This window comes from Xiphophorus hellerii, chromosome 18 (genome assembly GCF_003331165.1).
Source record: "Xiphophorus hellerii strain 12219 chromosome 18, Xiphophorus_hellerii-4.1, whole genome shotgun sequence".
In the NCBI taxonomy this organism is placed as follows: Eukaryota; Metazoa; Chordata; class Actinopteri; order Cyprinodontiformes; family Poeciliidae; genus Xiphophorus; species Xiphophorus hellerii.
The window spans coordinates 4,987,073-5,011,985 of record NC_045689.1 but is presented as its reverse complement, the minus strand read 5'-3'; the positions used below and the strand labels follow the sequence as shown (position 1 = coordinate 5,011,985).

The 24,913-nt window shown below is 39.9% G+C and overlaps 1 protein-coding gene across 4 annotated transcripts in view; it reads right to left on the bottom strand.

Annotated features, from left to right (window-relative positions):
• The window catches only part of actn4 (actinin, alpha 4), a 62,228-nt gene extending 39,940 nt beyond the window's left edge, over positions 1-22,288 (bottom strand). Inside the window, exon 1 of one of the 4 annotated variants that reach the window (XM_032590952.1) lies at positions 21,910-22,288. In XM_032590952.1, coding sequence (XP_032446843.1) covers positions 21,910-22,032 — 123 coding nt within the window. In that variant the 5' untranslated portion in view covers positions 22,033-22,288. The remainder of the gene's footprint in view (positions 1-21,909) is intronic. The other 3 variants (XM_032590951.1, XM_032590950.1, XM_032590948.1) reach the window with 3 other exon arrangements.
• Positions 22,289-24,913: the final 2,625 nt, after the last annotated feature.

The following is a 24,913-nucleotide window of genomic DNA, read 5'->3' as shown; positions in this document are numbered from 1 at the left end:
TAACTATTCCGATAGTTACCATTATAAGCACCAATCAATCCACACTGCTAGCTGGAAATGTCACCAATGCTAACAACCGTATTTAACCGTATTTTTGTTTCTCTAAAACTAAATTTGTTTCAATTCCATTCATACTATTAGTTTTTACTGTCATGCATTAAAACTACCTGGTAACTATTTCAATTGTGAGCTGTGGTATTTTATAGTAGTTTTTAAACTACTTTAGACTATTAGCACACAGTTTCACTTTGTAGCCTTATCCAGACTCAGTTATAAATGATAAAACACTAATTCGCAGGATTCCCAACAATTTATCCAACCAAATTCAGATAATATAATGATTACATAGGTTATGTTTTTTAAAATGGCATTTCTTAATTCACAGTATTAATTTCAATTGCTAGCTAAAATATTTTCACCAACAAATGCTTGCTAATCTGCTACCAGTTTAGCTAGCTAGCTGCCACCAGTTTTGTTACCAAGGTAACCATTTTTTATTTTGCATCTTTACCATTAAAAACACTTTTTAAAAAGCAATTTTTTTAAGTCAGTAGTTACAATCTTTTGAAAGCTTTATTCCTTCTGTTAGCAAACATTTGCTAAGCAACACTTCTGGAAACAAACTGTTTTGTTGTTTTTTACACCAAATCTCAGCACTTACTCACACATTAAGCTAGCTGTTATTATGCTAATGATAGCATCATAATGATAACACCAGAACTGGATGATTTCAACATCAATCTTAGCTGCTGTAAGTAAGTCATGTTCAGTGAGGTGTTTAAAATGAAGACTGAGGAAGATGCTAAAGACTTAAAAACTATTTTGTCTTTGTTTTTATAGCCCAGTTTTAAAGCGATTGCTCTCACATGGACGGATGTTTCTATTCCTAAATGATTGTCTATCACTGAAAGGCTAGAAAAATATTCTGAATGTTTTCACATATTCTTATATTTCTAAAAGGAAAAGTCAGAATCAGTCAAAGTCGCCAACAGGAATTCAAAGCATCTTTAGCAAAGTTGAAACGGTAACATCACCAAGTTCCACTTAGTCATCATAAACTTGTAGTACAGCCGGGAGTGTGATGAACATTTTGTTACAATGATAATCCCAGAACATCGCCTAGAGACCAAGAAAGGGAGTGACTAACACCTGGTTTCTGCCATTAGACTGCACCCAGAGAAAGACTTTTTAAAGAAACAGAAGGCTCAGGGCTGAGGTTAAGTTCATGTAAATTTCCTTCCACTGTTTTCACACCTCATATGCACTGAAAAATAGCTTTCCAAGTATTTTTGGTCTAGTTTCTAATGCAATTTTTTAAATTCACTTGAATTGAGAAAACTAACAAGTAACTTTTCAGGAAAACATAGCTTTTCTTAAGTCAGTAATTCCTTAATAGTGATGAAAAAGTTCTTGTTCCATTGGCAGATAAATTAGCTAATAATGATATTTTCCCATGTTACAAGTGAAATAATCTGCCAATGGAACTAGTATTTATTCGTCAATATTAAGGAGTTTTTGACTTAAAACAAGCTCCTATGTCTTGCTTGTAAGTTAGTTTTGTTTTATTTCAAAAGTATTAGAAACTAGACCAAAAATACTTGGTAATATTTTGTGTTTTTTCAGTACGTGCGCTTATAGCAGATATCTCCACTTAGTTCAGGTTGACGTTCAGTTAAAAGGAGATAGTTTGGTACACAGTGACTGTTTACTGAATGTCTCTCCTGAGTTGACCTTTGCCTTTCCCTGACGTACAAGCCGACCCTTCCAGTTACTAACTCTGTTCGTTTCCAGCTGTTTTCTGGCCGTCTCCAGTAGCCAAAGCGGTGTTCCCTTTCCTTCGCCGGCTTGACCTCCCATTACGAAACGAGAACGGTTTAATCACTGAATGAGCTGAGGTCACCGTTATTACAGCACACACACGTTCCTCCATGTGAGCATGCCTCTGCATCATCCAAATCAGGAGTTTGGCAGGAGCTAATAGCAGTTGGCAGCAGCAGGAGTCAGCTGTTAGAAAAACCGCTGGCTGAATCTTTCCAGAGCTACGAGTCGGTTCTCTGGTTCTGTTCATCAGATTAGGCAGCAGAAAACAGAACCAGCCACCAGCCTCTCTTTGCTAGAAAGCAGACTATTATCTAGATGCCAAACACATAAAGATCAGGTTGCACAGGAGCGCGGCAGTGACTTAAACTACAATTATCTTGCTGATTAAGATGGACTGGTGCAACAAAAGTAGGTAATTTACCACGTTAGCGGAGCACAGGATCACAGAGCAACAGACTTATACAGATCACTTGAAGTTTTTATTGTGAAAGACGACAAAAAAAGGTTTGAAGCTGGAAGTGACTCATGTAAGAACTGCCACTGGGTCAGTGACAGAAGAAAAAGAATCTGAATGATGACGAAAATGTATTTGGTGACAGCACATGTTTTTCATCAGGCGATGTTCTGACTGCCAGATGTCTGCCGCTGCCAAAGAGCTGAGAAATTCTGGAAACCTGATTTACTGACATGCGAAAGTCATTTGGCCTGTTTACGTCGCTCCGCGCTGATCGTCCACAGCATTAAAACCACCTGTTTAATCCAAACCGCCTCGGACCGAGAGTGACGACGAGCCGTTTATTGCGACGTCGGTTCTGGACCTTCAGAGGAATGATCCAGAGTCAGAACAGCTTCAATTATTACAGCTGGAATCTAAAGAATATAGGCTGAACCTAAAGACGGTTACAAAGTCGGCCTTCTATCACCTGAAGAACATTTATAATGTCTCAGCAAGATGTAGAGAAACTCCTCCATGCGTTTATCTTTAGTCGCATTGATTACTGCAGCAGTGTCTTTACAGCTCTGTCTAAAAGAATCAATCTGGTCCAGAACGCTGCCGCTGGTGTTCTGACTAAAACCAGGTAGACAAAGCACAACAGCCCAGTTCTAAAGTCCTTCCACTGAGAGAAGAGACTTTAAACTACTGCTGGTAGTTTATAAGTCACTGAATGGCTTAAAGATCTGCTGATGGATCAACCTTCCAGGCCTCTCAGGTCTTCTGGTTCTGGAACCAAACATGAAGAAGCAGCATTCAACTTCTATGCACCATAAATCCATAATAAACTTCCAGAAAACAGCAAAACAACTGAAACACGGAGTGAATTTAAATCTAAACGCAGCTGATTAGAGTTGCTTTTGAACCATAATAACTAAAACAATTAATGTTTTGATGTGCATCAATGGCACTTGGCAAAATGTAATGTCAATGTCAAATTTATTTATATAGCACTTTAAAAACAGGCATAAAACTGCACCAAAGTGCTGTACAAGAATGACAATAACACAAATGAATAAATGCTTCATTTATTAACTGCGTCTTCTATGACTTTGTACTTTTGTGTTTTTGTGAGGTAAAACACTTTGAAATGCCTTACTGCTGAAATGTGCTGTTCAAATAAAGTTGATTGATTGAATAACGTTAATCTGGGCGGCGTCTGAAAGGCAGAGATTAAAGGGAGCTGATGTGCTTTTACTCAGAACTGAAATCAGCAACTCATAATGATACAATGAAAACACTCATTTACTGACAAACACACACAACAGTTAGAGGCTCAAACTCTAAAAATGGGCATATTGCAATACTGGTTCAGCCAAACTGCGCTGCTTCCGTTTTTAAAAAGTTTAAAACGTCGGTTTTCTTTCATGAGTGACTGTTAACAATCATCTGAAACCAGAAAGAGGAAGTTGTTGGTAAAAGAGCTGAAGTAATTGTGCTGAGAGCAGAACTGAGAAATAAATTAACCTCCGTTTGTAAACTTGCACAATTTAATCTCAGAGAAAACGCCGCAGATATGTAAAGGATACAAGTTTTCCTTCAAACTGATGACTCATGAGTTGTGTTTGCTGAACTAGAGTTTTGTAGCCTTAAACTTGTTTCCAGTGTAGAAATGGCTGACTCATTAAGCACATAGCTCACATTTGCAATGGCGTTCAAAACTTCAACTAACTTATTTTCCATTTTCCTGTAAAAATAGAAAATGATGCGCTACTCCCTGAACTAGCCAACAAAGCTAAAGATAACATTAGCAACCCAATGCTGACTTTTAATGTCAGAAACATCTAGAGTCATACAAATTTTCAAGACAAAGGAAGAAAAAGTACTTTGAAGAGATAAAGAAAATTTTCAGTAAATTAGCCAACATTAGCAAGCTAATGCTACTCTAGCAACCAACAGTTGTTAGTTGTTCTGACTCAACTCCATGTTGAGTTGAGTTCTGACTCAACATGGAGTTGAGTTAGATTTTAGTGGATGTAGGATTTCTTTTTTGTCTTTGGTAAAAAACCAGGAGTCATTTCTTCTGCTAGCGCTAGACTAGCGCAATAGTTTTAGTTGTTTTTTCCCAGAATGCCCTGTGTTGTAGTCCACTTTCTGCTTTTGGAGTGGTCTCTGGTCCGCTTCGCTTACACATATGCATTCAAACTGAAAGAATTCACTGGTCCAGTCCAGACCCAGGTTTTCAGGCAGAGGAGTTCAATTTCACCTTCATACCTCACCAACTGAACTGGATTTAAACTCAAACAAACTGGTGTTGGTTTAATGTGAACCAAACAGAGCCGGTGTGAATGAACCCTTAGGTAGAAATGCATCTATTTTTGTCCAGTTGGTCAAACAATATAAACCAGTAAGGCCAGGACCATGTCAAAACGTTCCAGCGTACAGAGAGGAAAAAAGGAAAAAGAAAGTAAAGCATAAAACTAAAAAACTAAAACCTGCTTGGTTATTTCTGCATGTTCGGTATGAGAAGCATTCGAACTGAAATATTCACACTGGGCAGGGTTGCTTATTCCCAGACTGTGGTGACAACAAGCATGTGCACACACCTCAAAGAGAAACAAAGGTAGCAAACAAAGGGCCAAAGTATTTCCAAAGACAAGAAGGAAAGAAAAATCCCAAACATCTGATTATTCATCTGGTTTAATCAAAGAGGAGGGAAAGTAAAAGGAAACAGTCGGATCTTTGTGTGTGTTGGAGAAAATGCAGTTGGACGGGAGTTGCAGGCCGGCCCGGTTGCCCGGCAGCAGAAGCATTGTCACATTAACAGCCTCTTCCTGCCCCTCCCCCGTTCCACCCGCCTGCCGCGCTTTTACCTTATAAGGCAGCAGATTTAAGTGGCTGTCGCCGCGACAACAGTGATGTAAGAGGCCGGCAAGGTGCGCCCCCCGCTGACACGCAGGAGGAGCGTCCAGGGAAATGACCCACTGCCCACCTGACCCACATCCACCACAAGTTAGGAGGAAAAACTCCTCATTATTCTCTGGTATCTGAAGAATTATTGTTCACTTCTTCTGCCATATTTAGATTACTGTTCAGAGATAATCATAAAACTTTCAACACAGTCACTTATTCTGCAAAAAAGAATGATTATACACGCTGATCCACGTTTTAAAACAGTCAAAATTATATTGTTTCTTACCAGACAGCGATTGTTATGTATAAGAGACAATTACCAGAAAATATTTATTATTTAAGAACCGCGAGGAAGGACACAATGTAAGAGGGGAATATAAATTTAAAATATTAAAGTTTCTGTATATTTCTGGTGTTAAGCAATGGAAAAATGTAAGCGAGGATCTCAAACAAAGTCCAAATATCAGACAGTAACTTTTTATCAGAGCTGATTAATATGATGTGGGGTACCCCAAGGCTCAATCCTGGGACTCCTCCCATTTAATATATATATACATATATATATTACCACTAGCTCAGATTAGAAGTTACCAAACAGCTTCAGGTATTACAGCTGGAAACTAGAGATCAGGTTGAACTCTGACCTGAATCTTCAGAGCCACATAAAGACGGTTACAAAGTCGGCCTTCTATCAGCTGATCAACATTTCCAGGGTTAGAGGACTAATGTCCCAGAAAGATCTAAAGAAACTCATCCATGTGTTCATCTTTAGTCACACCAATTAAAATATTAATCAGACGCAGAACGCTGCTGCTTGCGTTTTCACTAAAACCAGGAAACCACAGGTTCAGATTACATGCTCCTCTAATCTGGAATAAACATCCAGAAACTGCAAAACTGCTGAAACACAGTTCCTTACAAAAGGCTAAAAATCCACTGGTTTAGAGCCGATATTAGACTAAAATAAAAAAATGTCCTGTTATTAATTGCTTTCCAATATTTTTTAGGTTTATGTTTGTTGTTTTTACATTTCCCTCATGTGAAGCACCTTTCCTGCTGAAATGCTTAATGTAATAAACTTGACTAACTTTCACTCTGTTTTCTGTAAAATCTCAAATCATGGAGCACAAACACCAAAAAAAAAAAACATGGAGTTTAGTTCAAATATATTTCAGGATTTGAAGCTGAAGCATCTCTAACCCCAACACCGGCTGTTAGCTTGAATTCAGGCTTTCTTCATTTCTGTCTGATGAAAAAACAACACAGAGTGACGCTTTTAGCTCCCCCTCCTTCCTGCTCCCCAGAAAGGAAAGCAGGAATGAACATGGCAACCTCAACATTTTTGTGACTCTGTGGTTGTTGCATCAGCTGCTGCTTCTTCTCCTTCAGCAGCGCTAAAAGTCAGACGATGAATGTTGACTTTTTGGCAGTAGCTGCGTATAAAATCTCTCCTTCACTTTAACTGTAATTAAAACAGTAAAAACTGAATATTTATGCAAATTGAAGATGTTCACAGATGGATAAAGCTGCGATTGCATTCCAAGTTGCAGAAATAAGGTTATAGTCGGGCTTCTGCGAGGCCTCCAGAACGAGGAACAGCATGTTTGCTCCTCTGAGTTTCCGCTTGTTGATGACCCATGCAGTAACATCCACCCCCCCGCTACCAAAGTTCAGCTTGGTCACACATTCCACAGCACAGCCGGGCCTTTATGGTTTTATGATTCACAGACTTCAGCCAGCAGAGTGAGTGAAACGGATTCAAAGGCAAATCAGCATGCAAAGCAGCCATCACTCAACAGCAGGCAGGACGGCTAACGGAGTGAAGCCGGCGCAGTTTAAATTAAAACAGCTGCATGACTCTAGGTTCATTTTTTTTACATTACTGCATGTGGGGCCAAAACGATTAATTGTTGTTGAAATAATCGTCAGCTAATGTAAGTTGATTAATCGTTAACTGGAGTATACATAATCAAAGCGTGCCAAGCTCAGGGCAGAAATCAAGCCAAAACTGTACAGATTTCTACATTTTGAATTTAAAGTAAAAAAACAAAAAAACTTTTCCTGTAAATATATTCAACCCAGAACTCCTCAAGTGACAGTTTTAGCTTCACCTGTTTCAAATTCTATATCGATTAGTCAGATTAATCGTGATTAATCGATTACTGGAATAACGGTCAACTAATTTAGTAATTGATTAATCGCTAATTTGAAGTATGCAGACTTAAAGAATACTTTTTGCTGAAAGAACACAGTCAGAGGTGTAATTAACCCAAAACTGTACAAAATACATACATTTTGCATCTAAGATTAAAATCTGTAAAAGTTCTACTGGAATCTGCAGGATGTGCAAGTTTTTTTATCCAATAAATCATCGGAATACCCAATTAATCGTCAGAGTAATTGATTAATCAATTACTAAACTCATCCTTTGCATGACCAACATCACATCTGTAGCCTTCCTATGAACTGTCATTGATCATGTTTACTATACGTGTGACCAATCAGATCGTGTTTTATTCCTGGGCAGTTTGGGAGCAGATCCGTCCAACCACGAGCCAAAAACGTTAATGTAACTCAGGGAACCTCGTATTCCAGATAATCACAGACTGAACTGGTAAAAACCCACATTTCCCCTCAGAAGCCCCAATGGCTGCAGCTGTGGGAGAGTCCATATTATCTCTTTAAAATAAGCCTGATATCAATAAAACCACCACTGCAATCTGGATTTATGTGTTATTTGATGGATCCAGCCCTAAAAACAAAACAAAAGAAAAAGCTCTGACTTTCAATCAATCAGCTTTAAAAAAAAAGGCACAAAACTCAACGGAGGAACCAGAGTTCTTCTGTTAGTTTTTCTTTAAATGATACATGTTGGTAATATGCTGAACCAGACTGAGAATGGTCGACAAAGCAGCAACTTTACATAAAGATGCCTTCAGAAAACGGCTAACACTTAAAACTGTATCCTTAGAAATTACATTTTCTAAAAGTTACACAAAATCTTACCAAGTAGTTTTGGTCTAGTTTCTGGTATAAATGTCTTTGTATATTTGAAATAAGACAAAACTAACTTACAAGTAACTTTTCAGCAATTATTTCCAATATAATATTAAAAAAATGACTTGTTACAAGAAACAATCCTCTTTTAATCAATATTAAATTACCGACTTAAAACAAGCTCCTACAAAGTTACTATAAGTTTTTTTCTTATCTCCTGTGTGCTGAGATGTTTGCATTAGAAACTAGACCAACATTCTTGGTAATCTGCGTTTTTGCAGTGGGATGTGGTTTGACCTTTGAACTAATTTGATTCATTTTGCAGCTTTTGGAGCCAAGTTGCTGCTTGTGATGAATAAAAACAGAGTGCAACTTCCTCTTGCAGCCTCACACCTCGGCTGCTTCCTGCTCTCCAGTACCGTTTCTCAGAACCGAACCGGGCCGTGACAGTGGGATAACGCGACACCGGCTGCTTCGGCTCTGCGACTCTCCGACTCCTGTGACTGTTTCTCATCATCCGGGAGTTTCACTGAGGAAATCCTCACTCAGACTTCGGCCACACAGTCGCCACAGTTGAACGGCAGTGCGGCTTCGGGGGTTGTTGCTAAGCAACGCAAGACCACGGCGTCTTATTTTTAGGAGGCTTAAAATGCATCTGTAGGTTGAACAAATCGGACTGTTGAGCTGAGTTTTCATTCTGCTCAGTGTGGTTTGTGAAAGCAGCGAAGAAAAACAAAATAATTTTTGAAGGCGTTGATAAAGTGAAGCCAGCGCAGGGTCGTGAGTGTCGCCGTGCGTTTACTACAGCGCGGTGAGTCAGAGGAGCCTTCTCTGCTAACAGCAGCCGGGTAATCCCTGCAGGCTCGCTTTGATTGGATCAGACGGGATCGTGAGGGCACAGGACTACCCTGACCCACATGGAGATCAGTGCAGCTGCAGGAAAAGCTGCAGCTTTGTGACAGTTTATCCAGCAAACAATAGCTGCACTTTTCCGCTTCATGCCTTTTGTTCCCATGTTGACATTTAAAATACAAAACCAACCGGGCATTAAAGTTCTGCATATACATTCGGCTTTAAGCACCTTTAACCACCATTGAAAATCTCCAAAACTGCTCAACAATAGCAGCTTTTAGCTAGGACTGAATCGATTAATCATGATTAATTGATTGTTCGAATAATCGTTAACTAATGTTCTGTTCTGGGGACGACTGTGGGACCTCTGGGGATGACGGTGCAAGGGAGGATCCTTCATAAAATCTATAAAATTATGGACAACCCTGACCATCCTCTTCATGAGACTATGGGGAAAACAGTGTCTTCAGTCAGAGGCTTCTTCAGATTCAATGCATACAGACTGCTACAAGAGCAGTTTCCTGCCAACAGCCATCACTACCCAAAATAACTGTTTGATGACTGAATTAATATGAGTTACAACATTTAATTTCCCTTTGAAATCAAAGTATCTTTGAATTTGATTATTCGTTAAGTATAAAGATTTTTTATATAAAATGATTATTTCCAATAAACAATATGTAATTGCATTTCAAGCATTAAACATGTTAATTTCCTGATTTAAAAAAAGAATAGAGTTGTTTATTTGCATATTTTAATATTGTATAATAGAAGGTTTAAGTTGTCTAAAGAAAAATCTGCCGAATGTGCCATTTTGTATTTGATTAATCGTCAGAACAATTGATTACTAAGCTCTGTTTTTGGCTCTTCTACAGATACTAAAACATAAAAAAACATCTGTGTTTGTATTAATAAAGCAGCAGGAACTCTCTGCTCTTTGATTCAGCAGCCAGTGAGGTTTCCCCATCTGGTCCAGTAACACCCGGAGTGACACACAAAGTGATCCGTCGGCGTTTCAGGCCCGCCTTGGAGGACTCGCCCCACCGTTTGCTGCTGCTGCGGCGGCTTTATTTAAAGGCAGGAGAGGAGCTGAAAAACCTCAGAAACTTCAGAGCCTTCCTTCCCCTTTCTGCCACGGCTCCCAGGACGCAGACACGACCGAGCCACCCGCTGGTAGCCCTTTATTCACCCCGATTCTCAAAAGTTGTAAATTGGCAATTAATTGTTTTGTTGTTTTTTTTAAACTACGGTTAAAAGACTTTAATCAATATCAAAACCAAGATATTTCTCTAGTCTGGACCCGAGTTGTTTTGATCCAGAAAAGAACCAGAACCTGATCCAGATGTGACTCTCCTAATCTTGGAGGACTTCTGGCATTTTTTTATTTTTAATCACAAACATCTGTCTCTATAATCTCAGCAAACTTCTAAGATTTTCTTCTCTTACAAATTTAATCTTAAATTTGCTCATTTATGCCTTTATAATCATGAAAAATTATAGTTTTCTTGCAAAGATGTGAAATTAATGTTTAATCTACTCACTTCTCCATAATAACCCTCATCCTAACCTGCAGGGAGATATTATCATGCATGGGGGTAAAGCTTTGTCTGCCTGCATGCATAATGTAAACAAACCGACATTTAAAGGCTGCATCATGATAACACTGTCTCCCTTTGTTTATCCAGAACAATAATGTTCATGAATGTTTGGAAATGTTGAGCTGCTGCTTCGTTTAAGGGGTTTCACTGCATGTTTATGGATTTCTGCAGGAGCCTGAGGGTTTTATTCCTCTGTGAAACAGAAACGAAGAGCTGAACGTCTGAGTGTTCCCCCAGAGGAAGCAGAGCAGACAGAAACCGACCCGTCCCACCAGATGATTCCTGAAAACAACCGAAGGCAGAACCAGAGAGCCCGCTTCCCGTTTCTTTAACAGAGCGAATCGAGGGACAATCTGATGAGCTCTGAGGAACCTGACGGCTGGGAACGGCCGCTAAATATTTAACGCCGCTCCTCTGTGGCCTGAAACCAACACGAGCTCCACCGACGCCCAGCGGGGCGGTTCAGAAGAGAACGGGCCTCGGTCAGGACTCAAATCCTGCAGGACGATCCAGCTCTGGTGTCGGCGCAGATGAAGACGGCAGCAGCGTTCATCCACGCTTCATAAAACGATAAATGTAAACGATAGACGTTTGTGCATCTTCGCCCTGTTTCCAACCTGCTAAATGATTCAGGAGGAGAAATCAGAGACGGAGCCTGAATCAGGTCCATTTGCTCCAGAACCGGCGCTCCAATCAGCTGGTCAGGTGATTCCCCAGATGGGTTCAGCTCAAAACACACAACAAGTAATCAATTAAATCGATCACTTAACGATTAACTGGATAAATGAAATGTCACATTCTGCAGATCTTTTCAGTCTTTTTGTGTAAGAAATACATTAAAAACGTAAAGAAACAAATTCCTTTTATTAAGCAACAAAAATACATTTATTGAATAAAATGCAGTAATTCATTAGTCAACACCTTATTTGCAACTAAGGATGCATCTGCAGTTAAAAATGCTTCCATCGACAACAAAGCTCAGCTCTTTGTTTGACTTAACACAGTGCTGATCTAGTGATAGAAAGTGATTAACCGATTAATAATCGGATGAAAAAGTTGCGCAATACTTTTTCTTTTTTTTTACAGAATTTAAACTGGTGAAGCTGTTTTTTTGTACAGTTTGGCTTAATTACAACTCTGTCTATGTTGTTCTTTCAGCAATGGTCCTATTTTTGAGTCGGTATTCAAGTCAAGTTAATGATTAATCAGTTACTAAATTAGTTGACGATTATCTCAATAATCGATTATTCACAATTAATCATTTGAGCGCTGGCTAAATGATAAATTTTCACCCAAAGTCGGGGCACCTGTCTGCAAGGATAAAAATGGTACAGATGATGAATGAATGAAAAAATATCTGGTTTAAATAATAATACAGAGTCAAATGGCCTCTTGATGACGACTAAATGTATTTATATTTGTCGTAGATCATAATCTGTATCACTTTTTTAGACTCCAAATGATAAACATTTTGAAATCCATGTCAGAAAAGTTGCTGAATTTAGACTAAACCTGACCAAAAAGTGCTGGAAACCTCCTGTTTCTCAGCAGAGAGAAGACAGAAACCCTGACAATAACAAGTTGTCGGTTTGATTCTGGTGTAACATTACAGCTCAAAGGTTTGGTCAGCTGAACCGCAGCTCCACAGCATTAGAGGCTTTAAAGGCCGTTTCACCAACACGCCCTGAAGAACCCGTCTAGGTGTGGCAGTACGAGCAGGAAACCATCCGACTCAGTCTGAGCTGCAGAACAGGAACGTTACTCCAGAAACACAGTATCAAACTACCTCAAATCATTTCTGCTGTACTTTGAGTAAAAACACAGAAATAAGGAGAAATTATCTCCGTTTCAAGCAGGTTATTCTGGGTTGGTCGTTAAACATCACACCTCAGATGAACTCATTTTGCTTCGCGCCGCTGGCATTCCAGCGGCGCGATGTTTGGCGAGCGCTGAGTGACGAAGGTAACCGCTGGAAGAGAGGCGACAGGAGGAAGAGAAGAAGACGGACAGAGAACAGGCCAGTCCGGTTTGGTGCTGTTCAGGCGCTTCATCTCGTTACTGTCGGGATAATTACTGCTTAAGACGGAGTAATGACACAGATCATTACAACTAAACATCACCACTACAACTCGCATAATGGAGTCAGACTGGCTGGACTGAACATCAACAATCAGCTGGTTTTTCTTCATGATCAAACATTTCACCAACCGTAACACGACTGAGACAAAAAGACTCTCGTCTTGCGTCGTTTTTCCTCCTGATAGTAGGTTTGGTCTGATTTGGGACAAAATTTGAAATACTTGCTCCATCTCCAGCTGCTGTGGTTCTCTTTCTCTCTGCTCTGAATCAAACAAACCAAACCCTTTGAGCAACCTGTTCCCCTCCTGGCCTGTGGGGGCACTGCACCAAGAACCACTGAAGGAAACGACACAAAAACCTCTGAAGACACTGAGACCAACTTCCTTCTTCACAAAATGGAAACAAAATGGAGGTATCAGATTTTAGTAATTGAAGGATTTCTCTTTAGTCTTTGGCTTTAGTCAAGTCACCATTTCTCCCGTTAGCGCTAAGCTAACGCGTTTGTTTTGGTTGTATTTACCCAGAATGCCCTGCAATGTAGTGCACTTCCTGCTTTTGGAGCGGTCTCCAGTCCGCTTGGCGTTCACATTCAAACCAAACCAGAGTTCACTGAAACCACTGAAACCAGACCGAGGTTTGTAGGTGAAAGGAGTTAGCTTAGCATTCGCTCCTCAAATGAACTGGACTTTGACTAGGCAAACGGACTGGAGTCGGATTAAAGCGGATCAAACGGGGCTGGAGGATATTATAGTATATTAATGGAAAAGTTCTAGTTCCACCAGCAGATTATTTCACTTATAACAAAACATGTTAGAGAAGAACTCATACTTTTTTAAAATCTATATTAGGGAATTATTTACTTAAAACATGCTGTTGCATGTTGCTGAAAAGTTACTTCCAGGTTAGTTTTTGTATTCTTTCAAGTGTAATAAATTTGCACTAAAATCTAGATTAAAATACTTGGTAAGATTTTGTGTTTTTGCAGTGAATTCCTACAGTGAAACTGCTAAATGTGCAATCATGTAATTCTCCACCTTGAAGTCGCCCGTTAGCTGAGAATAAAAAGATTAACTGCAGAAGTGGAAAGTGAAGTCGTTGCAGCAACATAAATTCATTAAAGCCTCATATAATCAGCGCCCTGATCTTCATTTGCTTTGTCTCTCTGGACTGAACTCTGCAGCTCAGACCCGACTGAACGATCCGCTCGCTTCGTTTCTGCTCCATAAAGCTGCACCTGCCAGCGTCAAGTGTCAATAAAAGGCTTTTTTAAAAACATGCAGCGTGATCGCGCTGAACAGACCGACCTCATGCTAAAACCGAATCCGTCTCACACTTTCAGTCGATGTTTGCAGCTTAAAATGTCATGAAAATACTAATGCATGTAGTCGTGGATCAGTTTTTCACACCGCTGCGTCTGTTTTTAACTTCTCGTTTAAACGAGCAGATATGCATGAAAACAAAAGCTGCATTCAAAATATTTCACTGAGCGCTTGCAGACAACAAACTGCTTCTCGTTTCTGGAAAAGTGAAGTTTACAAAGCATTTTGGTGACTTAAATATAAATAGATGTTGTTAAAACTGAGGAAGAAGTTAAACACAATGCTGGAGTTTGTTTTGCAGCGACGCTTCCCCCTCAACTTCTCGCCTGCTGATTTCAACAATGAGGTTTTTTTGGACATTTAGTTCTGCAATTCTGCGCCAAAACCCAAATTACACAAACGGTGCATAAATACATCCTCTCATGTCGAAGCGGCACCTTACAAACCGCCCTCACAGGGTGCTGAGCAACGTGTTAGGAGTGTGGGAAGGTCTATGTATAAGCTCTGAGGTGAGACACCAAGCAGAGGTTTGGTGCTGAGCTCTGCTGCTCTCAGTCAGCTGCAGGACGACAGCGGAGCTACGAACAGCCGATTCCAAAAATAAAGAGCCCTGCAGAGCTGAGAGGCTCAGAATAGAGGCTGCAGATAGAAACGCCGAGCGCTTTCTGCAGCCATGGAGACGGACGAGAGATGCTGAGCCATCTCCACAGACGAGATGCATCACTACGCTGTAAAATACTGAGGCTAGAAATCACAGTGCTGCTGCAGCAGGAACAGCCGTTAGTGTGAAACATCTGTTGGTAATCTAGTAAAAAAGGATTTATTTACCACAGACTGCAGCACAAAAACAGGATGTGGATCAGAAGCATTTCATTAGATACAACCAATGATTAGTTGAGTAACTGATTAAACTACTATTCTGGCGATTAATCAATAAGTACAGACTATCATGGCAATTAATCCATCAAATATTCTGACAATCAAAACATCTATTGTCTATTTTGGCAAATGATTAATCCATCGACTGACGATTAATAAATAAGTGTATCAACTACTCTGTCGATTAGTCAATCAAATTTTTTAAATTGGTGGATTCTGCAGATGTTTCACTTGGACTCTTAAGCCTTTCTGTACAATATTAGCACAAAAATAAAAATGCAAACAACTCTGTTTCTATGGAATTTGATTCTGTTCTTGACGATATCACTGCATTGTAGGTCTGATCTGTTGACTGTTTTGGATTAACTGATAAATAATCGATAGAAAACAGTATTTCATAGCAGGTTTTATTTTATTTACAGAAATTGAACCAGATGAAGCTAAAGCTGCAACTTGAGGAGTTCTAAGTAAAACATATCTACAAGATTTTATTGCATCTTAAAGGCAAAATGTTTATATTTTTGTAAAGTTTTGGTTTTATTACTGCTCTGAATATGTTGTTCTTTTAGCAAATTTTCTTTTGTGAGTCTATATTCCAGTTAATGATTCATCAGTCACTAAATCGGTTGATTAATCGTTTCATCATGATTAATTGTTTCAGCCCTTGGTACAAGCACCTCAGTTTATTTCTCTGCATTAAAATAAAAAAGCTGCACACCTGGTTTCACTTTAAACCCAATCAAGCCGCCTCCTCTGCTGACACGCCCAACCAAACATCCGTTTGTGTCGCTGCTTTCCAAAAAAGCCCAAACTCTTCCCCAGGATTCAAGCAGGACGCGTCGACCAGAACGAGTTCGACATAGTTTACGCACCCAGAAACTGACTGTGCGTTGAATAAACAAAGCAAAGAAATAAAACCGGAGTGGAAGCTAACGCCATCAGCAGGCCGCTGGCTGCCGACCAGCAGGAAATTCTTGGTCTGTAGGAAATGCCGCTCGCTAATCCTGAGTGTACGATCAGATCGGCAGCTGATGCTCTGCAAACAGAGCTCTGAGTATTGCAGCTTTTATGGGACCCAGACCCAATCTGAGCTCTGCTAGCTGCGCTCCTGCTGCCGTACAGAACCAGGCCACCCCACCCCCAGTTTCAGCCCGGACCCCCCCGCCGCCTCCGGCCCTGCAGCCCACCAAAGGAATGTTTCCTCTGAGCGAAGCCAGGGGCAGAACAGAGACACAAAAGCAGGGGGAGCAGAGCGACATTCCTGCCTCCGTCGGCCCGGACCGGGGCGTTGTTCAGGCCAGCAGAACCCGGATCGGTCCGGAGGGCTTTCCCACAGCTGACCTGGAATCAGCTGGGGCCGCCGGCGCCTCCAGCAGGGCAGATGTTTCTGCAGGGAGCCTTCGCAAACACCCCACAGGAACAAGGAAAACAATGTTTTACTGAAAAGCTGCTTGTAAACGAGAAGCAGGAGAAACTTACTGGAATTTTTCATCCCAGTAACAAACACTCAGAAACTCATCTGACATTTTGTTTGAGCACAAACTAAAAAACTTAACCAAATTTCTCTTCTACAGCTGAGCATAACCGTCATACTGTTGCTGAATATTCAGAAAATCACCTCCAATTCTGCCGACTCCATTTTTATCATTTTCTAAAAGATTTAGCAACTAAGCTGCAAAAGATAAACAGGTGTAGAGAAAATAACTTGGTTACATTACAAAAACAAAATCTCACCAAGTGGTTTTGTCCAGTTTCCTGTGAAAATATTTTAATACACTTAAAATATGAAAATTAACTTATAATAACTTTCCAGCAAGACAGAGGAGCTTGTTTCAGTCAATAATTCCTTAATGTTGATGAAAAAGTTCTTGCTATACTGGCAGACTATTTTACTCATGGAAAAAATGTCTTATTAGTGAGTTAATCTGCCAGTGAAACCAGCACTTTAAAACTATTTAAGAGTAACGGACTTAAATCAAGCTGCGACATCTTGATGAAAAGGTTTTTTTTAGTTTTACCTTATTTTAGGTATAAAACTGTATTTGCAGCAGAAACTCAACCAAAATACTTGGTAAAATTTGGTGCTTTTGCAGTAACAGTCTTTGCAATTTAAATATGTTGACTGAAATAAAGCAGGAAAAAAGTTGAAACGTGAATTTAACAGTTTTACTTCCTCTAACATTTGAGCAGAGAAGAAGTTGGACCTTATGTTCACAGCCTGTTGCTTAATGCACAGGAAGTAGATCTGGAGGTGTGCGAACATGCAGTCGCTTCCGTTGATCCATGCAGTTAAAGATGATCCATGCATCGCTGCTTCGCCTTCAGGATTACACAGCAAAGGTGTGCAGCTCACACTTTAAAAGCTGTCTCCTCTTTCTGCCACGCCCAATCTGTTGCATCATCGCTCACTATTAATTCGCATGGAGGCGACCTCACCGGGCCGCATGCGCCTGCTGCAGCGGGCGGCGCTGTGAGGAACGGCCGGGTCCGTTTGGAAGCGCCGCTCGTCCCGAGCCAAACGGGGAAAGCTTGCCACAGTGGGCGGCAAAAAGAACAAACAAACATTGTGTCTTGCTGCCCACCTCGTAAACAATGCATCAAAAATGAGAGCGTGGAGCGCGGCGCAGAGGAGAGGAGGGGGAGGCAGGAAGCTGCTTCAGCTAACAGGATGGAGCCGCTCGCCTTCCCAGAGCTCCCAGTTACGGCTGGAGAACCTGAAGTTTGGGATTCTGGAGCTCCAAAACTCTGGAGCTCCATGAAATATGAAGCACTGGTGTTGGAACCAACGCTTCATTAATATTAAGGAATTATTTACCAAAACAAACTCCAATATGTTGCTGAAAAGTTACTTGCAAGTGAGTAAATTTGAAATGAGACAAAACTAAGATATTTGCACAAGTAATTAGACCAAAAATATTTTGTGATATTTTGTATTTTTGCAGTGTGTTCAGGTTTGCATGCACAAAGAGCCTCATTTTTAATAGAATCCAGAGTGTTTTGCAGCAGGAAGTGTAGATGATGGACCCGGTAGCACTGGACCAGAAACGACTCAAGGTCATCCGAAAGTACAAGCCAACATTTAGAAACATTTCTATCTCCCAGCGTTGGTAACAAATGTTTACAAAGCGCAAACAGAGGTCAGAACATTGTTAGCTTATCTCTTCTCTCACTGCGGATCATAATCTGTCACTTTTTAATTCATTCACAGACGGTGGAGTCAGATTTAAAGACATTCTCTGAGATAACGTAGTAACCGTTGGATTATTTTCTGCAGATTTTCAGAAACTTTCCTGCAAATTCCTTTTTTTTTTTCTTGCTCTATATGCAAATAATGTTTTATTCAAGATCGTCTTTGGGAAATCGGCGCCTCATTCAGCTGGGTTTCTGTGTCTCTCTCCTGATGGAGCAGACTATGAGACACAGACAGTTCACACTTTACTGAGACATTTTGCACTGACTGGTCGTGATTTAGTCGCCTAAAACACTCAGGATTGGCCAGACGAAGGAAAACACTGAAACAAGGGAGAAAATTCTCCAGACTGATGATTTTCTCCCACTTCACAGTGAAAGTTTATCAAATTACAGTAAGGCAGAAACGATTAATCGTTTCAATCATGATTAATCGATTATTGAAATAACCACCAGCTGATTTAGTAATCGATTAATCATTAACTGGAGTACACAGACTCACAAAAAGACAATTTGCTGATGAAACACAGAGCTGTAATCAAGTTTGTAAATGTTCTAAAAATTAATCTCCTACTAAGCATCTTCTGCTTTCCAATTATTAAATCGATTAATCAAAAAGATGAACACTTAATTGATGTGAGGTCCAGCAGAAAAGGCTGAGCTTTTCACATGTTGATGTCAGAAGGATTTTTTAACTGCAGATGCATCGTTTGCTAGAAACAATAAAATGTTTACTTAAGGAATACTGCGTTGGCATTTTAGGCAAAATTTTTTGTCTTATTTAAAAATTATTTTTATTTTGTTAATTTGCTTTTTTATGCATTTCTAGTTTCTAAAAAAATGTTTTAAATGAAAAATCTGCAGAATGTGCCACTTTTTCTATCCGATTAATCATCAGAATAAACGATTAATTGATTACTAAAATAATGGTTAGTTGCGGCCCTGAATTATTAGGACATTTTTAAACAACTGGAGCTGTAATTCGAGCCTCTTTCATGGGAATCACTAGGAGCCCAACCGTCAGAATCAGGACCGGCGTGCGGAAAATCCGGCGGTGGCATCACACCGTAATACGACATGTTTCAGCTTGTGGCGGCTCTTCGAGCAGCGATGGCAGGGGAGAGGAACAAAAAAAAACAAAAACGGCTTAATGACATGTTTGTCAGGAGGGGGAGCTTCGCCTGTAATAAAGTGCAGCTAAGTGGACCCGGCTGGGCTCGGTTCTGCAGCTCCAGGCTGCTGGGAAACATTGCTCAGGGAAACCTGAAAGTTGACAACTTGAGTTTGACCTTTTTGTGCAGGAAACAGAAAAACCACAATCATGTTCACCTTGTTTCTCAGTATTCACACACCCTTCCCACAGTCAAATTCAAGAACTTTGAGTATTTTCAAGGGGAGGTATGATGGAAAAATATTTTTTCCACGACAGAAGGTTTCAAACTTTTCCAAGAAGACCATCAATAAGTCACTGAGCCATTAGGAATAGTAAATATTATTCACATTCAAACAGTCCAAACAAATTATGTTAAGGTAAATGACCTTCCTGCTCAAATTAAATCCTAAAATTCAATATGCAAAGAAAGTTGCAAAATACAAAAAACTAAAAAAAAAAAAAAAATAGACAAAAACTAACATGTTCATGTTTTCTGGCTTTTAGCAAATAGAAATAATTTTGGTGATTCTAACCGACCTAAAAGAAAAGTTTAATCTGATTTGACTTCAGACAGAAAGAAAAAAAACCCCATCTGTGTCTTTATATTTGACGTATGAAAATATCTGGTTTCAACTGTAAATATTTTACAAATTTAAGCCTTTATTAAAACATTAGATTGCACTTTACTACAAAGCTGTGCAGTCTGAACACCGAGCACTTTCCAAACCTTGAAAACACCTGATGGAAATTCAAGCACCTGTATGAACCCTGAGACTTTCCCTCCTTTTCCCCGAGCGTTAAACCCTGCGAGGAATTTGCTCTCTCGGTTTGAACCGCAAGCCTCGCTCTGTTAATCATTTCTAAGGTGAGTTTTTTCTTTCTGAGGACTAAATGAGTCCGTGCACAAACAACGCCCACCCAGTCCAGCACAGGACGGGAATGCGTGGCAGCTAAAGTTAAAAAAAACGCACGTGAAGATGCTTGGCATGCCGTCACACCACCAAAAAGGCATGCAGCCTATTTAAACAATGCATTGGGAACACTCCCTTCTGAACAGTAGAGTAAAAAAAAAAAGTTTTAATGGTATGAGAACACGGAGGGGAAACCAGCTCAGATATGGTTCAATGTTCCTTCATTCTTCTGTCGTTGGAATGAAATGAGCAGTTAAACCAGAAGTCGCCATGTCAGAAAACACGACTTTACGCCCAGCAGCCACAGCAGCTCTGCTTCAGAAGAAAAACATTTCAGCCCAGTTTTAGATCCCAAAGTCCCCAAACCGAAGCGACCAAATCCCAGCAGCTTTACAGGTAGTCTGCGCCTCAATGGAGGGCTGTTTCACACCTTATTGAAGAATGTGGGCCGATTAAATCCACCTCAGTTCGAAATCAGACAACCGCTCAACCCGCTGGCTGCAGGACAATTTGCTCGTTAAGAAGTCATTAAACTCAGTTTGTGAGCTGTGAAACTTTTCATTCTGTTCTGATTCAATCTACTGGAATCGTCCAGTCAATGCTTTAAGTTTTGTGGGTTTGGTACTGGAACTGATCCAAAATGGTCTAGATTACCAACAAACATTCAAATATGGCTGCATCTAATAATTTTACTAGCAACAGATTATTCTACTGATTATTTTTGATAATTGACTAAAAGAATTGGCACAATATTAGAAATGCATTAAAAGATCCAAATAAACCAATAATTTAATTTCTTTTTAATAAAATAAGCATTTTATTGGCAAAACCATAGCATTTCTTTAGTGAACACTTGATTATTTGTATCAAAGAATGCATCTGCAGCTAAAAATATACTATAAATAATAATTGAACAGCAAAAGGAGACTTTTTTTTACATAATTTGGACCAAGTGAAAACTAAAGGAGTTATGGGTTGACAGACAAATGTTTCTTTTTTTAATCTTATTTGAAAAGTGTATAATTGTTTTGCAGTTTTTGTTGCTTACTTTCTGCAGTCTTTCAGTAGAAGGCCTTTTTAGAGTCTGTGTAGCCAGTCTATAATTAACTCAATCGTTTGAATCATTCTTTAGAAGGAATGTCTCTCAGATTTAAAAAAAATGTTTGTTGTACACAATCTAAATGGGTCTAGCATAGCACTTTTTGAAGTTTCAGCAATAAAAAGTTTTACGGATCAAAACTATGATTAAAAAAATCTACCATGAGTTGAAGCAGTGGTATGAAACCAATTAAACGTTTAAAAACTGAGATTTACGTTTCATGAAGAGGATAAAACTTACATATTTGGGTCTAAAATGGTCCAGATTGGTTTTACCAGATTAAAGTAATTCAGAATGAGAACTGGTGAAATGGTCCATTTGGCGGGTTCGGCTTGATTCCACCAACTGGTATCGGTCGGATCCTCCAGAAACTCGACGAACAGCAGATCCAGGCTGGAGCCAGCGGAACCGGCCGCCCTCCACACAAACCCCGCCTGATGTGCCATCATCAGGCCGAACAGCTCCGCACAATCTCGGCTTCGGTTTCTACCAACAATCCGGGTCAGTTTCCGCTCAGAGAGACGCAAAAAGAAGAGCAACGAAGATGGAAATTGGGTTTTCTAAAAGAGTGAAAGCTGGTTTAAATCTCACAGAACAAGGCTTTCACTGAGGCCCGTGTTCGGTCTCTGACCCCCACACGTCCATTTTCTTTCAGCTGGGCCTTACCTTCCGCTGCTGCTTCTCCCAGGCCGGGTCCAGCAGCAGGTCCCGGTCCCAGTCGTTCTCCTGCTCCATGTAGGTCTGCGCCCCGCCGGCAGACTGGTTGTTGGCGGCGTGATAATCTACCATGTCAGCACAGGAAACCTCAGTGCGCCGCGGAGAAACTGTCACAGGTTCGAAAAATAAAAAACAAAAACCCGGCGAATGGGGGGGAGAGAAAAAGCCCAAATCAAAGAGGTGAGGGTGGGGAGGGATAACCGAGGAAACGGTCCGTGTTCGTCCAGCCGTGAGAGGCTCTTCAACGTAATCAGTCTCCGGTGTGTGCAGTCAGAAGATCCCGCTGCTGCTGCTGAGAAGAAAAGCTCTCAGTGAAACGGTGTGGCTGCTGGGAGGAGGCGGAGGAACCGGCCGCTCCTTCTGCCTCAACTTACTCCGCCATTACGGTTGGAGTACTTCCGGTTAGGCCCTTCAAAGTAAAGCTCAACCAGCCGCCACCGAAATCACCAAAGAAGAGTCGTTTGGAAAAAGAAAAAGAACTGGTTTAGAGCAACACTGTTCAGACTGCGGCTCGGGGGCCATCTGTGGCTCTCTGAAGGATTTTATGTGGCCCCTGACCTCAATGGAAGCATATGTGGTTGATGGAGATGGGCACTTCTTGTAGGGAAATTGTATTCAAAGTGAATTACAAAGCAGCTTGACTAATACGTTATCCTGATACTAACGGATATTTCACAAAGCCCAGACAGGTTTAAGTCCAGAATATGGAATAATTGGCTTTTTTTTTTTTTAAATCTGTGACTTATATTTGTGATTTTTGTATTTTGTTCTTATATTACTTATTCGTATTTAGATACATTTTCTTATTTAGGCCTTCTTGTGCCTTTAGTAAATGTATTGATGATGATAATGATTTTACACAAATTTTTAATATTTTCCAAAATTAAATTGATAATTGTATCATTTGTAATACAATATTAGAAAAATATTGTATTTAAATATGCAAATTAAGAAATTCTTTTTTTAATAACCTTTTTTTTGTCTGATGTAATAGTGTGCAGTTGATTATTTGTAGAAAAGAATGCTAGATCTGGACGGATTGATCCAAAAGACTGATAATATCAATAGAAAGTCAGCAATATTTTATCAACACTAAAATGATAAGATCAATACATTGGTTTTAAATACCAATTATCAAAACACTTCATTAACATATCTCACTGTGTACCAGTGACGTGCGGACAGGGGAGGAATGGAAAAATATTGTATAATGATTAAGTAATTTATATTGCTTCACCTTGTGGTTTGCACTATAAAGTACCTATTTTTCATGTAGCTTAACAAATTCTGATTATTTTTTCTTCAAAATCGCAGAACTTTCCCATTTTCCCATTCAAATGCTCGGAAGCGCAGCCGGTGAGGCAGCAGCGAGCTGAGCCTCACCTGGGATTGATCAACCTCTGGCTAAATGCACTGGCTGCCACTCGATGAGAGCATGCTCCTCCTGTCTGTAGGTCGCCAATAAAATGGCTAAAAAACCTTTAATGTGCTTCACAGCAAAGGGAAAACCGTTCAAGTACAACTCAAAACCACGTCTTTCTCGCTCTCTATATCAGCGCAGCTACGCGTAGACTCGTTGCCATAGCAACTGACAACAACGCCACAAAAAACCACACAAATATTTACCACACAAAGAGCAGAACATTCAGTCTGTTGCAATGGTATGGTTTTAGGCTTAATGTTTATTTTGCGATTATTAATAAGTGATAGATGTGGTAAGAGGAGAGAACTATAAATATATCGCTGCACTTGACTGTATGGCTAGCTCCATGGCTAGCTCGCTGTTACTGTCTCTTACTCTGCATTTATGGAGTCACAATGTCTGGGATCATGAGCGCCGCCTGCCAGGAGGCAAGAGAACTGCCTGCCTCACCTCGAATCTGTTCTCTGCCGTTTCTGATCGCTCAGCACACGAAACACGTTACACAGCACGAAATTCATAATATCTACATGTCCAAGTTTGATTGAGTTAACGGAATTATTCTACGGCGGCAGCGCGGCTATGGATGACATGTAGAAGAATCGTCTTTTTGCCCTCCAGCTTTGTCCGCATGCGCGAAATTTCCTTATGTAAATAATAACATGCAGGGGGTCTATATTTGTAAATATGATTATGATTAAGTCAGTGCCTCACCAGCTATGAACCTCACCGCACGCCACTACTGTGTACTAACAATCTTACTTTAGAAAGTTTGTGTTACATTTTTTGGAAAGTCGTCCAAGTCCAAAGCTTTTATTTTGAAGGAACCTTCACATATTTTCTGTTGGTTTTATCTGTTAGCTTGACAGACCCGTTTTCTCCTGTATCTAATATGGACGGTCCAGCTCATGAATATAAATCTACTGTTTCAACGTGAGTTGCTCACCCAATAAAGCGTGAAATTTAAAAACAAGGTCACAAACTAAAAATATACGCACACATAAAAAATAATAGTAAAAAATACGTACTTAATGAAGAAATGCAGAAATGTAATGAAGGAAGATAATTTAGGTCAGTTATGCATGATTCATGTCACATCATCACTTGGAGCATGAGAGGCACATAAACTGAAACGTGGTAGGTAGATTTCAAAATAAAAGTACATCTTATTTTGTAGGATGTAAATTGTCTGGGTTTGAATTATTCAGTTGTAAACTTTGTAGTCTTTCATGTTTTATGAATTTAAAGTATTTTTTTTTTTACAAAAGCTTGATGAATATTTAAATTTAAGTAAAACTAGCCAATTCTGCAACGTTTATAAATATTAGCCTGGGACGTCGCCTGTAGATGCTAAACTCTTCTGAAACTTTATACAACACAGCTGGAGAGAAAGTCATGTTTTCAAAGTTGGAGATTTTTTTTTTTGCTAAACAATTATTATTGATTCTACCAATGAAAAATAACAACAAAAATCAAATCCCAACTGTTTCCTTTTCACATACAAGGTAGCATTAGCGCTAGCTAAAATAAAAA